This window comes from Athene noctua, chromosome 12, assembly GCF_965140245.1.
Source record: "Athene noctua chromosome 12, bAthNoc1.hap1.1, whole genome shotgun sequence".
Classification (NCBI taxonomy): Eukaryota; Metazoa; Chordata; class Aves; order Strigiformes; family Strigidae; genus Athene; species Athene noctua.
Window position 1 is genome coordinate 11,893,331 of NC_134048.1, and position 17,109 is coordinate 11,910,439.

Here is a 17,109-nt window from a genome sequence, read left to right on the forward strand (position 1 = left end):
ATTCAGACTCCCACTGTAGTTAGAATAGACTATGAAAGATATATTCACTAATGTCTTTTTCTAAATCATACTCCTATTCATTTGGCTTCATCTCCAGTTGAAAAGAGTCTCAGAGTGTACCTGAATAACTGTTGTTAAAGTTTTTTATGCACCCAGTGCTTACTACAATATCTGTCAAATGTTTTGTGTTTCATGATGAGCTCTAGCCATATTTTGAATTCAGGACAAATATACATTTATATATTGTATATAGAACTATATACTTACATATTCTCCAGTGAGATATATGTATATGTATCAAACACAGCAGCAACGATATACATATCCAGCCATTTCTGCAAATATAGCTGTGGTAATGAATCCAGTAAGAATTTTGCCTGAAATTGCTTGCAAAATTGATTAAGACTATGCAACATCAGGTTGATACTATAACTTGTGCCAGTGAAGCAAGTGTCAGTGTTGATGCCAGCTCCACACTGCATTACTGGCACTGCTGTCACCTGTTCTCACAGAGCTGGTGAAGACTACAGTCCAGCAAAACACTTCAGAAGGTACTTCATTTTATTCACAGTCCTTTGTTTTAATAGGACTACTGACATGCTTAAACCAAGGAATACACTCACAAGCTTTGTATGACTGAAATTTAATGTCCCTTGAGTCTTAAGTCCAATGCCTTGTTCATGCAACTAGACTCACTGGCATCAGCAGGACTTCTCTTGCATGAGGAACATTTAACAGAGGGGCATGGGAATGGTCCTGAGCTCCTGACCGTATAAGACCTATACACACGACAATTTCCTCTAATTTCTGTGATTTCTTCTCTAAACTGGTTTGCAGTGTGAATAACAAGCGGATCAAAATCTGGGCTTGAACTCTAGTACAAATCTGATATTCAATTTTTACGTGATCTAACAGTTCTTAGAATGGAGAATGTTTCTTAGTTCAATGGAACTGACTCTGTCTTCTCATTATCCTGTCCTGCATCGAGTTCAATTTCAGTGTACAATCAACAATCCTCAATGAAGTTCAGTAATTTATTTTTTCCCTACAGATGTCTCACCTACTATTTGCCTTACTTTCATTATTTTCCTTTGCTGCCCTTCTGGAAGCACAGTGGAAACTGAGGGAAAATGGTAAGCAGTTTTCACTTACTGAGACATACAGCTGACTAGGACACAAGGGTGTTTCAGAATTAAACTTGTGTCCACAAGCACAGAATTTTTTAACTATAGTATCTTAGGTCAAGGTTCTTCCTATTTGTTTTGAATAACTAGGCAACTAATTGGTATTAATGGAAAAAATATTTAGAACTTCTAAAATGTCATACAACAGCCATTCTGAATATCTGCATTAAAACCCCTCTTTATTTCCTATTCCCTGTTCTCTTGTTTCAAAAGTTTCAGTCATGCAGTCTGGAAGCAGAAACAGTATCTTGTGACTTAGGTAACAGCCCACAAACAAACAAGGGAAGATTTAATTGTCAAAAAGAATATTTCACAGTAAAACCCAAAACTAGTTTATCCAACTTTTCTGGTAAATAAATATAAATACATTTGTAAACATACAGGGTCAACAATAAACAAACAAATCTTTTGAATAACTTACCAGAAAATAGAGCTAAATTCAGATAATCAGATTTGCTGTTCTTATTCACTCAGTGTAGCTCCATAATCCAGGCTGTCTTCAGTGCAATTATCCAGAAAGAGGGACCCTAACCAACATGAGAAAAGTATTCTCAACCTGATTGTGTTTTATATGTGAAAAGTAATTAAATTACTTTTCCTTGGATCTTTACATTAAAAAAATATTTATCCTGCGGGTTCCCTGGGCAATATCATGGTGCTGAAAACTGCAAGTGTTTGTCAGTATTGAGAATAATCTTTGTGTTTGAAGACTGCAAGATTTACTTTGCCTGTGTTTCAAATATTCATAAGTAGTTTGGTAAGCTTCCAAGCTTCCTAGAGTTGCATGTTTTCTGCCATTTTAGATTCAGCAGTTGACGTGTATTTCTTAGTGTTTCTTCTTTGTGGTAAAGTCTTAAATCTCTCATTCTGACAGAGAAATGCTTTGGTGAGAAGGTTGTAGAGCTCACTGGAACTCTGATTTCCTGATCTCAGTGTTTGCTGTGGTGTTGACACACTGAGAAACAAATTTTTGCCACTTCTTGCATGTGGAAGAGGCTCTGAGGGCACTGAACGTGGTTGGGGAGCATATGACAGCAGTAGTATATTTGAGAAATGACAGTTAAATTCGAGAACTTTTGCCACACAGAAGTGTAGGTGAAGTTCTTCAGCCAACCACAGCAAAGAGACAAGAGAAGATAATGTTTCTTTAATGGGGCTGTTCCAAGTTATTTTGTTATGTGGTGTGTCTTCTAATTTGGAAAGACTAACAGGGCACTTCAGAGTTATGAGATGGCATTTAGAAAACCACATCTCCCTGTTGCAGTCCACTTAGCTCTGCTGTAGCTCAGCGATCCCCTGTCTCTTAGTAATTGCTCCACTGGGACGAGGGTGATAGGAGTACAGATTGTTCCCTGCAGAAAATGGAAAAAGCATCAGCTACAGGCAAATACAAACCACTTACCCAGAGCTCCCTTCCTTCCCTTGGTCACTCACAGACTTTTGACACTGAAGAGGGGAAAGTGTCACAGCTTTCCACCACAGCAAAGCACCATAGTACAGAGTGGTTTTACACGCCATTCTGTGAGCAAAGGCCACAGGTCATGTGCAGGAGGAACACCTGGGCTCGGTGTGTCCTGGCATCATCACTTTTAAAACAAAGGTACCTGCCTACTTCCCATGTTATGAATTGCTGTAAGATTCTCTAGGAAAATGGGAAAAAAGAATCACTTCTTCCATTAAAATGTCATCCCTATTGATCAGCAGGTTCTAGATACACTGTAAATTTCTAAGTCAAACCTCTTCGTATAATAAAGATTTCCAGGTGATGGTGAGACCTTGGGAAAGAAAGCCAGATATTTATGAGCAGTTTTCCTGCAGAGTAGACCTGAAAAGAAGGGCTCAGTTCAATCTTCACACTATTAAGTATGAATAGCTGCTAACATGTCTCTCTCCACAATGTCCAGTGTACGTCATTGAATCAGAATGGAATGATGAGACACCAGCTAAAAGACTGGAGCTCACCTGTAACACATCTGATGAAGCACTGCCAGTTTACTGGAAAAAGGGCACCGAACTGAAAGGAACTGGAAAGACTCTGATTGCCGAAGTGAAAGAGTTCCCAGATGCTGGCAACTACACCTGTCTGACAGCTAATACTCATGAAATCATCAGTTATGATTTCTTCCTCATAACTAAAATAGACTCCAATGGGCAAATGATAAGGTCAATTCTGAAAAGCTTTAAAGGTACTGTCATAGGATGATGTGATATATCTTGCTCAGCTTAGTGCATTAGAGCTTTGTGAGGACCAGAGGGAGCTTTCTGGAGAAGTGCATGAGAAATATCCACTTCAAAATGGGTCCTCTTCAAATGCTTTACTAACAGTGAAAGGCAAATGATTACTTTGATGGGTCTGTATATGGCGCAGCTGATGAGCAGCATAGGAATCGGGTGCCATGGGATTAATTTAGGACTCTCTAGACCTGGAGTGTGGAGTGATGGTAGGAATTATTAGATGCTGGATAATGTCAATAACACATCACTGCTTTTCTGGTGGGAGAGCAATTGACTTGCTTTGCCTCCATTTCACACACCCAGCACTCAGGAAGGAGTTTGAAAAACCAGGGCTACATGATCTGACAGAACCAGGGACTGACCTAGATTTTCAGTGCTGCCATTTAGGCTTCTCCATTCACAATTAACCCACTGGGATAAGCCTGTGATGTTTTGCATTTGCTGCATGAACCTCACTCATCTGTGTCTCATATTGCAGTCCCTCACTATAGTGCCAGGAACTTAGAATTTCCAAGGCTTTTTCCCCAGCTCTTGGTTCCACATATCAGATGCAGTAGCCAGCTAAGTCCAGGGTACAATATAGAGTTGTTGGGAGTCTGCAGTGCTGGGCAGCAGAAACAAAACACACACCTATACTGAGGCCTCATTCACTTCTTACACTGGAAACATCCCCCATCGAGTGCCCCAGTGTGTGAAGATGTGAGATTATTCATTGCGTGCACTCTCACGTGTGGGGTAACAAATAAAGAGGTTTGCCAGCTGAATAGTTGCAATGTTTCTTTGTGAAAGGAACAATGGATTTGTCTATAAATCTCTTACTGGCAGCTATCTTGCAACAGCTTGGCTATGCTCTAGCTCCGGTCATTAACCATGTAGATGTGGTTAATGTGGTGCCATGTAAACCAGCCTTCAGCCACTGTGTGTTATACGGGTTTTTAACTACAGGTGGCTGCCCAAGTGGCAGTATGAGGCTGTGTCTGCCTACATACCTACCACCTGCCAAAGTAGATGGGAGTCTATTGAATTGGGAGTCTATTTTCTTTGTGCTTTGACTGTTTTGCAAAAAGAGTAAATAAATCACGTTTTCTTTCTTTTTCCATGTAGAGCCAAACAGGACATTTCTAAAATGTGAGGCGAAGAACTACTCTGGAATTTTCATATGTTCATGGATGACAGAAAATGAGAGTCCAAATGTGAAGTTCACAATCAGAAGTCTAAAAGGGTAAAAGCTTGTACTTTCCTTAACAACCTCATAGTAAGGCCAGAACAGTCCTTTGTGTTACTCTGTGTAGGAGATCCTGGGTTTTAGGCTATTGAAGATGTGTAGAAAGTGAGGAATCCCACTTTCAGAGTCTGAATATCTGCAAAATGTTTTGAGTCATCACTGGGACTAACAACTAATAAGGGCATGGAAGTTGCTCTGAAATTAATAAAGACTTGAAAATGGAATAACCCCCACTGGACTGTTACAGCTGCTACAGTACAGCCACAGAATAACTTAAGCAATAGCAAAAACAGTTTATGCAGGGGAGAGAGAGGAAGTTGAGCCAAAAGCAGAAACAATTATAGCACTGAGTCCCTTCACAGCAGATCCAGCGGAATTAAGGGAGTGGGAGGCTGCACCCACTGCAAAAGCCACATGTCCACTGACAAGTCTCTGTTAAGGAACACTACAGAAACCTGTGAGGGAAATATGTGAGGGGAACCTTGTGGGGATTTCCTACCTCCCACTATTCTTGGGGGTTTCTCCAAAACATGGAGTGCTTGAACAAAGGTCACTTGAATTTGTTAAAGAAGAAACAACTGCAAAGTGTTTTATTTTGCTGAATGCAAAAACAGAACCAGATTCAGGTAGTAATTTATAGACAGCTTTTGTTTTTTATTTCCCAATGGACACATTTTAACCTTCCCTTATTTCTTCCAGCAAGGTTTTGGAAAAGGCTAAGGAACTAAGGTATGCTTGTCATGGGACAGTGATAATAAGAAATGAGATAGAACTCCCACTGAACTGTTTCTGCAGCTGTTGAAGTGCAGCCACAAAATGATACAGGCAACATCGAAACATTACCTTACTAACAGCATGTTATCACTGTGGCAATAAATTCTCAGAACAAACCAACATTTCCAGTATTTTTCTCTGTTCTCTATTCAGTTCTCAAGGAGACGTAACCTGCAGCAGCCCTGTAGCTCATACTGATCAATCAGTGACTGAATATACTGAATATACAGCCCAATGCCAGACAGAAAACTACTGTCCCTTTGCTGAAGAGCACCAACCAATTGAGATGTTCCTGGAGGTCATTGACGAGGTGGAATATGAGAACTACACCAGCAGCTTCTTCATCAGAGATATCAGTGAGTAGACCAGGAATCATGATTAATTCTTAGCTTTATTCTTACTGCTGATAGTGGAACTAACAATGGTAGCTGATCAAACCAAGCTTGGGAATCCCTGCCCTATTCTTCTGTAAATCTGTATCAAGCCTCCAGTTACAGGAACAGGGGAAAACAAATCATAGCAGCAGTCCGGAAGAGGTTGAGGAAGTGAAGAAGCAACATCTCCCTAGCTTGTGACCTCCAACCCTCTCACTCCCACATCTCCCAGAAGTTTCTGTAGCCTTCTCTATTAGATGGACATGTTTTGGAACTTGTATGTGGGAGAAGTCAGCGAAAAACCAATAACCCGCCAGGCTTTTCTCTGAGAACTGCAGAGTTATTCAGATAATGGTTAATGCTGTGTATGCTTCTCTCCTGCCCTGTTCTTACAGATGGGCATCCAGGGCAGCTTGGTAGAAACTGACAGGAAATGAGAGGACCAGTTGTGACCATGATACCACAGGGCACAGGAAAATGAAGCAGCATCCTAAAGAAACATGTTTTGCTAAATGCCTTAACAGTCTGCAAGGGCTGAACATACTCCTCGGTGTCCAACAGAGCCCTCTGCAACTCTCCAGACAGGAAAAAAGAAGGATCTTACTCAGAGAGTCTCTGGGAGAGTGCTTAATTTTCCATAAGAAGCGTACAAGGCAGTTCTTGCACATCATGCCTGCTCCTCTCTTAGTCTCATGGAGGCTCCCAAAGCTGATTCCTATAAAACTATCAACAGTAGTACACCAACATCTGATATTGTGCTGCTAATGTGAATTAATTCCTTCTATATTTTCTCTTGCAGTAAAACCCGACCCACCCCAATGTCAGTATGTGGCCACAAATGGAACAGTGACCTGGACATATCCCAGAACATGGAGCACACCAAAGTCATACTTCCCTTTGACTTTCAGGGTCCAAGTTGAAAGTACAAGGAAACACGAAAGCCAGGTAGAGATACAACACTTGAAATACAATTTTCTTCCTTGAACAGACAGTATAAATAATACAAACTCATTATGCAAGAACCATGGACTAAAAGCTTTTTAAAAAAAGACCCAAATATGGCAAGGTTCTGTCTTGGCAGAAAAAGACCTCCTTCCCAGTTCTATGAGCAGTAAGATCCAAACACACTGTGGATGCAACCCTGATGTAACTGGGGAGATAAAATTGTGCCCAGCATTGCATAGCTGTGCTAGCATGAGAAAAGTATTTGCTAATGCATTAGTACGCTGTGTGGGTCCTAATGTGGGAAAATCCCAATTTCCAAATCAAGAAGCCTAGGATCTGTTGCACTGTTTTCCTTGTATGTTTTTTTGTACCTCGGTAGCTCAGACTTTCTTTATAGGTGATTTGGCAAATAAGGAATCAGTGACTCATTTGGTAGCATTTCTGTGGAGACTGTAGTCTTTGCCACTCACTTTCCAGTTATTAGTTATTTGTTAACTAAACATTGCTGCTCTGTATTAGCTTTAAATCACAAAATGGTTTTGCTTCCTTTGCTAATGTGCATGGATACACTAAAGGGTACATGACAGCAGCATGGCGATTTGCCTAGTTTGGGAAGGAAAGCAGCAGCAGAACTGGCACACAAACCAGTTGACCACAGGGCAGGTCCTTCACTGCAGTGCTGCTCTTCTTTGGTCCAGCAACCAAAAAGTAAACAAATGTAATGATCATTCCAGTTTGTCAACCGATTAAACCAAAGACACTAGAGGATGTCTTTTTCTCTGTGAAAAAAAAAAAAGCAAGCCTGTACCAGCAGATGGGGCCATTCTCCTAGTGCTGGCTCCTCGGTTTTAGTAGAGTTGTCTTGTACAGTTAGGTAGAGAAACTGGCGAGGCTACGGAGTGCTTCTTGTATTAGCCACAAGTCCTCAGTGGAAATTTCAACAATACCGAAAAGCAGCAGCTTCTGCCTTTTAGGGTTCCCACTCTGGGGGAAGAAAAAAAAGATAAAAACCCAGATAATCAAATCAACCCTTTGTTTTAACGACTGTCTCTGGTTGGGGTTTGGACCACTCTGCAGCACCAACTTCATTGGAAAGTGGGCTTTTTAGTTTGTTTCTACTGAGTCTCAAGTTCTCAAAAGTCCTCATGACTTTGGTATCTGTGGGTGAAGATAGGTGGTGCCTTTGAAACAACAGACTACCAGCAGGTGTTTTGAGTTACACGTGCTTGTTGCAATCTATGTGGCACGGTACTGTATGTTCTGGCTTGCCTTTACAACGTGCTGATGGAGCTGTGCCCTGTTCATAGGTCTATGATACTGATGAGCAGTCTATGCAGATTCCAACAGCTGGGCCAGAAGACAAGATCTCTGTGCAGGCCAGGGATCGCTATTACAATTCATCCTGGAGTGAGTGGTCCTCACTTTGCAGGTGAGAGTTAAAGAACCTTCTACTGGAGGGGCAGGGATGATTCCTTACCTAGGAGAGTAAGGAGTCTATGAACTTCTGCTTCTTAAATACTCATTTATTTCACATTTCCTCATAACTGTTTTTTGTCTCCTGAACATTTTTAAATGAAATGTCTGTAAGAGTATAAACATGTAAATGTACTGGGCTGTCTAAAAGATGATTCCCTGGGGAAAAAAAAAAAAAAGAGAGAGAGAGAGAGAGGAAACAATTAGAATCCATTTAAATCAGAGAGGAAACAATGGATGTAGGTTCATGGACATAGGTAGGTTTCTACCCAACTAGGCAATTATAAAGTACTATTTAAGAAATATATGATCATTTGGCCATTGCTAGAGTAACCCATGCTGATTTTTATCCTTTCTATTCATTGATAGTTTATGAATCAATCTAGGTCTGAGGAAAATAAAGCTAATTCTTATGTAAATTTCATTTCTCTTATCTTACAGATAACCAGTAAGAGATTCTAGAAGACTGGCACAATGCTCCTAAAGAAAGCAAAGAATGAATTAGCACAAAAACATAAGCATAATTAGAAGAAAAATATGCATTTGAGATTACTAAGAAGCCATATCTTTTTTATATTAGATTAATAGGGTCCTGACTTTAGCAGCTCTTCTCAATTCCCCAGATTTGAGTAACACCTTTAGCATATATCATGTTATATTAACATGTCTAGTATTTTGATACATTGCTGTCATCTGTTATTGAAGGTTCTGCATATTATTGTATTGCATCTATTTATTTATTTATTTATTTATCTGACTATTTATTTATTTATTTATTTATTATTTTTTATTTACTTGACATGACTTGCAATGCCAGATGATGGCAGTTGCTATTCAAACTGTGTTAATTTATTTGGAAAGTAACTTACTGAAAGAATTGGTTTAGTATTCCATTATTTAACTGTTTAATTATTTTTTTTATTTTTTATTTATTTATTTAATTTATCAATTTATTATTTATAAATTTATTATTGAGACACATCAGCAAAGAAAGCCTTGGCTACATGAGCTAGCTATGCATGAGGGCCATCCTCATCATCCTGTCTGATGGCAGATGTTTTATTAAAAGAAGGAATTGCAAGTTCAGAGTCCTAAAAATGTTAGCTGCTGCATTTTGTCAGCTGTCTTTGCTTACATCATGTTGATGCCCAGCTGGTGAACACTGCAAATGGTTGTTGCATAAAATCAACCACTCTCAAAGCCCTACACTTCCAGCTGAACCCAAGCTGCAGTGGAAGCAACAGGAGTGCTGGTGTGGAGGCTGCTTTAAGGTGCTGTGGTTGAGGAGTCCTGTTGCCACTTCTCATGAACAGGAAGCGAAATGGGAGCCAATAACTAAATATAACACCTTCTAAACAAAACTCCATTTCTTTCATGCCTGTGATCATTAGAGGCCCTATATTCAGTGACCTGTGTGTACCCAGCGCATCTCTTGCAGTGGAGTTTTCTGACAATAAAATTAGTTCAGACCTGCTGTGCCACAGGCAAAACCACAGAGCACAAGTAGTCAGGAATCTGCAACTGAAACGAAGGCAGCTTCAATTATTTAAAAGTTTAACTGCAGTGTATCTGATATTTCAGAGAGCATTTGGCAACTGGCTTTATATGTGGATGTTAAACATCTAATCGAAGTTAGAGTTTTAGAATATGTATTTTTATAGTTAATTTTAAAAGTATTTCCCTACTACTTAAACATGTCCTAGGTGTCCTTAAAGAATCTTAGGAAAAAAAACCTCAAATCGTGGTTCTGAACTGCTTACAGTGTAAGTCCCCAGGTCTGGAAAGAAGAAGAAGCATGTGTTGAAGCCTGTTCACTTTTGCCAAATCACCTAAGTCCTGACTTTCAGGAGGGCAAAATACATTAAAATGTCTTTGACAATTTAGGCTTAATCCCTGCTTCTTTTTTTTCCAGTCTTAGAAATGGGTGGTAATTTAAGATATTTAAACATTGAAATGTGGGAAGTATCTGATATTTCAGAAAAATGTTGATAATCTAACTACAAGTGCTGTTAGTATTTATTAAGTGTATGCATCTTATTTCTGCTATAAATGCAATTTACCATGCTTGTTTTACAAAGGACCTAATAATAAATACATCTGAAAACAAAAAAATATGGTTTACATGTGATCTTTTAAGAAGAATGGTTAATATCACCACTTCACTTTCCTACCAGAATATTACACACTTCTGAGGCAATGTCTGTAGGGAGAAGTAATACTACTGATTAATGATACCAAATTCATGACCTATGAATCTGTACAGGACAACACAGAAAAGTGATGTCTGTTAGTCCACAGTGTCTTCTAAATCCCTCTTCTGCAGTGATTGGTTCTTTTGCAGTCTAAGACTACACTGAAGTTCACTGGCCTTTGTGGTCAGGAGGCTTGCAACTGAAACCAGGCTGACAGACATCTTGAGGTCTTTGAGGTTTCTCTCTAATACTGTTGGTACAGTATTCAGAAGCAGTAGGACATTCCTGTTCTTCAGATATCTGGGTTGAAACCCTGGCACCATTGAAACCAATCATTGAAACCTCTCATTAACTTTGATTCAGCCCAGTTTTCACTCTCAAAAATACTCAGACAAAATTTACAAGTATCCTGACAAAGATTATACTGATCTATTACCTTTAGGGGAATATGCCTTTCTGTGCCATGATCCCATGAGGTGAGCTAAACTGCCCTATAGGAAGCTTTTCTGGCAGAGATCATGAGGTAATGAGGAGTCCATAGTGATGAAAGTAATTGTCTAAGATTCTTCAAAAAAATAACAAAGCACAGCTTGAAACTGCCCCTTTTTGTGCAGAAATCAAGTTAATTGTAAGATGGCTGCTCTCCAAGACATAAAGTTGGCTTCAATCCTTGATTACCCATTTCCTGGGCCTTACATGGATCCAAGTGCCTCTAAATATCTGCTTTAGAAATTGTCAGAGTTTCTCATCTCTGAGGAACTCTAGAGTGTATAAAAAGGTGTTAATATCACAGCCCAAATATTCACTATAGTGGCACCATACACTGGAGATCATTTCCTAACATACTCCATTCAGTCAAGAAAATAATAGTTGATGTGTCAGTTAATTCTTGCACTTCTCTCTTAATTCCTCTCCCTGTTGCACTGCAAATAATCTGGAAACCTTCTTATAAATGTCACAATGCATAGATTCAATCAGGCTGCACAATGTACAAAATTCCCCATCCCCATCCCCCCCCCCCCCCCTTTACATTGCAAAGTCAAAGTTTCTGAAATAACATAATAAAGAGAACTAAGTTTATTCCTGAGGCCCCTATGGTATGAGAGTCATTTATCATATAGACACATAGCAGACTCATAGCTCCTATGAGAGCTTTCTATTCATACTCATCCTTCAACATGTGGCTTTAGGTTTTGCCTACCACACCTCCCTAAATCTGTACTGAAGGGAGACTGACTAATTCCCTCCAGGGCTTTTTGTGGGTGCTCCTCATCTTAAAGAATGTTTTACAAATAGTTGGTGTATTTAATGAAGCACTAATAGGTTGCAGTAGGAGTCTGCTATCCTCTACCTGCTTCAACCATTAGAGCTGGGTAAGCAGGCACCTGTTAACAGCAAAAAAGGGGAAAAAAAGGGCTTATGTCTAATTAGGTGTTCTGTGCGAGAACAAATATTAGATTTCAGGTCCAAATGCTTTACATCCACCCCTCCTTCCATGTTGACCGTCATCTTTTCCCAGTTCTTCATAAGTTGTAGCTTCTTTTTAATAAAAGTTTTATTTTCAGTAGAGGCAAACCCAATCTATTTATGTCCCAAGACATGAAAAAAATCTAAGAAACTTTTCTGCAAATTTTTGAGTTTAACTGACTTCAGTGTGACAGAACTTCAAAGTGCTAAACACCTGGAAATTACATATTAAAATACAAACCAGAAGGCCATTTAAAATAAGCCCTATTCAATGCTCACTGTCCAATTCATTCAGTGCTAAGTATTAAGCTGTTAATGCCTGTTTTGCGTATATCTGTGAAGAATCAAGTCTTTCAGAAACGTGAATGGTATGACACTAAGTAATTCAAAGGATTCATAATCTAGTTGCACAATAGTAGGTATCACAGCCTTGTAATTTATCTTAAAGAGATCAGAAGATACAAAGAAAAAGAATAAAGATTACATCCAGCCTTTGCAGAGAGTCATGGTTTGTTGGGATTTTTTTTTTACTTTCTAAAATAACACATAAAACCTTCAGCTGGGATCTGTCCCAGCTTGATACCTGCAATTTTAAAGAAAGGCTCCTTTGATCCTGAGGTGTGGAAAATGGAAAACTCACATTCCTTCAGGCAAATACCCAAATGTTTTGGCACAGTTTGACGCCTTATGAAATACATCACTTGGTTCTCAAATCTTCCATTGAGCAAGACTTTAAAAGTCTGATATATTAATTGCACATGGGTGGACAACCCTAACCACCCACACACAATAAAATTGAAGGAGCCTGTGTACTGGGTTGTGTATAAACATGCACTGGAATCACTAAGAGGTCTGAATTCCCACTCATGGCCATATCAATATCTTGTCTTGGCTTGTATATTCTTCCCAGGTATACATGGTGTCTGAGAATATGTTTTTTAGCTATTTCATGTGCCATTCTTTTAGCACTGTTGATGTCCTCAATGTGAGGCCCTCCATCATATGAATGGGAACAAGCTACTGTGCATCAACTCTTCCTGGAATGCAGCCAGATAACATCCTCCCATGCAGAATAACTCAATTAATGACACGCTGCAGCAGCATATTTGGCATCACATTTGTGGTCCATTCGTGACTGCAAAAATAAAAACAATATATCAATAATTGTGATAAATGTTATCTCAGAAAAATATGCAGTAGTATTTTATCAGATGTAACAGGATCATTAGAGTGAATAAACATTTGTTCACCAAGTAATTGCTTGTTCTTCTTCAAAATAACAATCTGGAGAGGTAAGAAGTTGGAAAAATACAAGATACAATGATAAAAGTAGAAAACTATCAGAGACGCACAATCAACATACATGCATTCAAACAGTTCCTCCCAGCTCAATGGAAACCAGTATGAGTTTGCTGATGAGACCTAAATTTCTCTCATTATTTTTCAATCCAAAAAAGAGTATTACCACAAATTTCAATTTTAGGTATGGAATTAGTTTTAGGTATGGTAAAGAGGCTTTACTTATCCAACTCTGGGAAGCAGCTATTAATAAACAGATCTAAATACTTGTTTTCCAAGAAACAACATTTATTTCAAGGAGGTAAAATCAATCCAATGTGCTACTCTATTAACTGTGTTCACTTTGTCAAATTTACTGTGTTAACTCATAAGGACAGATAAAATATGCCACAAAGTCCCTAAGCAGCTGACTGCCAGCAACAGTTGACATTCACCTGTGAGAATCACAGAATCAGTTCAGGTTGGGATGGACCACTGGAGGTTCCCCACATCCCCACCCCACCACCAGACATGGCCAGTTTAGAACAGATCCATTTGTTAATGTCTCAAATAATGTCTCAGGGCAACTTGTTCCAATGCTTGACTACTCTCATTGTGAAATTTGTTTTCCTCACATATAATTGGAATTTCTTTTGTTGTAATTTGCACTATTCTCTCTCTTCCTTTCGCTGTGCACCTCTAAGAAGAGGCTGGCTCTTGTACTCTCTATGCCCCTATAGAGAAGCTGAAGACAACAAGGAGACGCCTCATTTCTTCAAACCAAACAAACCACTCCTCTCAATCTTTCCTAGTTATGACATGCGCTTCATCCCTCTAAACAGATATCTTGGTGGTCCTTTGCTGTATTTCACACAGTATTTCAGAGATTTTCTTGTGCTGGGGAGCCCAGAACTGTACATGGACCCTCATAAGTGCTGAACAGGGGGAAACAATGATGGTTTTCACTTGATAATTGCATTCTTATTAATATAGCCTAGTGTGCAGAGCTGGACTTGTTCAGTATAGGGGCAAACCATGTTCAACTTGTCCACCAGGAGAACAGTCCTATTCTCAATCTGCTGGTGAATGTTCTTGAAGACAGCACTCTGACCTAGATGAACCTTTGGCCTACCTCAGTATGACAGGTCTCAGGTTGTCAGACCAGCTCTGTATGAAGACTACCAGGGCAAACAAGCCTCTGCAAGTCTTGACAGAAAGGCACCTCAGATGAAGCCTTTTTTCAGCCAAACAGTGACTATTTTCTCCAGTTGGCTAATGTGAATTCTGCCCATTCTTAAAGCTAGGCATATGGATACATAGGTAATTCAATATCCTTTTGAACTGGAGTTGCAAAAAGTGCTTTGTGGCATTGTTTTTTTCCAAATTTCATTTTGAGGTTTTGCACATGAGTATTACCTCACAGAAAATGAAACAGGCTGTTGCTTTCTGTGTATGTAATTTTTTTTATCAAAGCTTCAAGACAGCTTTGATATTTCAAAATGCAAAAATCTGCAGAACTTCATCTGACCCCCTGCTGTGCCCTGCTTGTAGTGAGCTCCTATTTGTGCACCCTACAATATGTCAGAGCTTCTCATCAGAACTGTATCCCTCCTACTTGAGCATTCTGAGAAAGCCTTACAAAGCTTAAGGTCCACTGCCCAGAAAATTAATCTTAATTTGATTCAAAAGCCGTAATCAAAACACCTAAACATTACCAGAAGGAAAACATTTGCACCATGACTTTCCTGCTATGGGGCATAGAATAAGTATCAGGAATCCTTTGAACATGAGGTAATTTTCAACTTCTAAGAAAAATATGATCCAAAATCTCCCTCCCTCATTAGCCCCTTCCAACCTCTGAAAGTCCTCTCTTCCTTTCTACACTAGTGTTCAGAAAATCTTCCCACATCAACTCAGAAGACTACAAACAGATGTTTATATTCTTCCATTAGAAGGATGGAATGGATGCAGAGGTTGCATCAGACAGTACACTCTATAGCACCATATTAGGCAAGAGAGTGTAACCAAAGTGACAGATTTCCTCATACCAGTGTCAAGGAACCTGCGTGTTCTGTCAAGCTGCAGTTTTATAATTTCAAGATATCCTCAAGTGTCTTGTTTGCTCAGAACTATTCAGACTAGGAGTACTTTCTGGGTTGTTTCAGGTTTTGCTCTTGTTGCCTAATGTTGGTAATTGTCCATCAATCAACAAACATGTCCTAAATATTCTCCATCAGTTTATACACGCTCTGTGCCAGGCTCTTCAAAATGGTTTTGTGCTTCCCAGAACAAAAATTTCACTGACATCCCAAAGCAGCAGAATCCAGACCAACCCAAATTTTAACCACAGCCTGTCTTTTGTGATCTCCACCTCACAGGAATATGCATATATTCAAGTTAAGAACAAAGAAAAATTTAAAATTAAATCATTGAAGTAAGGGCATTTGAAAAAAAAAATAAATCTACAAGCCTCTATCTACCTCAAACCAGATCTTTACCTATTCTGGAACTGGAATTTGATGGCAACTATTTTTTTTCTTTTTTGGTCCCATTAAGCAATGAGAAATTAACAATTTATGTATTACCTACATTCTTTAAAAGCAAGATGATCCATACCCCTCTTGGGATGGGTCAGTGGGGCCCAAGGTCTACTTGACCTATTACAACCTTTTCTTCAAGAACTTTCAGTCCTTCTGTCTTAGTGAAATTAGCATAGATGACCCTAACTCCTGCATAGGGAAATCCCACAGGCTATCTTGCAGTGTAGGGAAGGTGATCACTGAAATGCTGTGAATTGTAATGGTGTGCAGGGCTATTTCATATTGACACAATTTGCACATTTACATTGTCAATCACTAAAGAGAAGGCAATTATGGAAGGATGGGTTCAAACAAAACTATAGGCTCAAAACTCCACATTACTTTGAACTTTATGAAAATGAAGACTTGGATGTGAGTTTCCCATTGTGACTCTACCCCTGGTCTGTATTATAAAAGCAAGAAAATTATGCCTGTTGATTAAGTCACTAACACACAGGTATGTTGGATTTGTTTAAAGAATCCCACATGATATGACACCTATTGTGCTGGAAATAGCAACAAAGGAAAAGATGGGCAAGCACAGGGATCTTCTTTATATTTCCATGACAGCAAACTAGGCAGTAACTCAGCAGGATGCACAATGGCCGTGAACTCCTCGCTTCTCTTTGCTAGGCAGTGCAATGCAGTATCATTGCTCCTTCTGTCACAAAGCTTTGTTTCTGATCTCTAAACAGGTGGAACTTTAAAGGCAGAAGAACACTGAAAGACTGGGGAATCTTCTGGGCTGTGTGTGAAGATGAAGGCATTCATGTGAAACACAGACTTTTCCAAGCAGCAGCTACTACCACAGAGCAGTCTGAAAAGGCTCAGTGCATGGCCATACTAACCAGCACCGCTTCTATCCACAGTTAGTGACAAGGGTCTCCAAAATTTCAAGAGAATATGAATTAAACATTTTAGCTCTACGGGTGTGAATCTTTTGGCATGTACCCGGTAAGATTGATCTTTTTTTTCCCTGGGAAAAGCTCTAAGGGTCAATATGGCAATAGCAGAACAGCAATAAGTAACCACCTTACTGAGTCACTCCTTGAACTCGTTAATGGAGATGAAACAGTTAATTAGGCAAGGGGATTATCCAAAGTACAATACATCTCCTTTATCAACACAACGCATGCTGTGACGCTCATCTTTGCCCTGTACTTATGACCTTCATGTTGCAGAGAAGACATTCTTATTGATACTACCCATGGGCAACACCTTCTTCTAATTATCTTCTCTACAAGGGGGATTTCATCATCAGGGTTCCTGCTCTTTGTGTGTGCGTGTATATATATCAGCTCTTGCAGATGCACAAATACACATTTAAGCTAAGTGTACTGGAATACTTAGAGCACAGATTGCTGTGAAACAGGTCAAGAACCC

General features: G+C 39.4%; 1 protein-coding gene across 1 annotated transcript; it reads left to right on the forward strand.

The window, feature by feature from the left end:
- Window positions 1-1,051: 1,051 nt before the first annotated feature.
- IL12B (interleukin 12B) lies at window positions 1,052-8,170 on the forward strand. Its single transcript, XM_074916300.1, has 6 exons — window positions 1,052-1,133; window positions 3,089-3,370; window positions 4,524-4,641; window positions 5,572-5,774; window positions 6,592-6,737; window positions 8,045-8,170. The coding sequence occupies exons 1-6, from the start codon at window positions 1,052-1,054 to the stop codon at window positions 8,168-8,170; spliced, it is 957 nt and encodes a 318-aa protein (XP_074772401.1).
- Window positions 8,171-17,109: the final 8,939 nt, after the last annotated feature.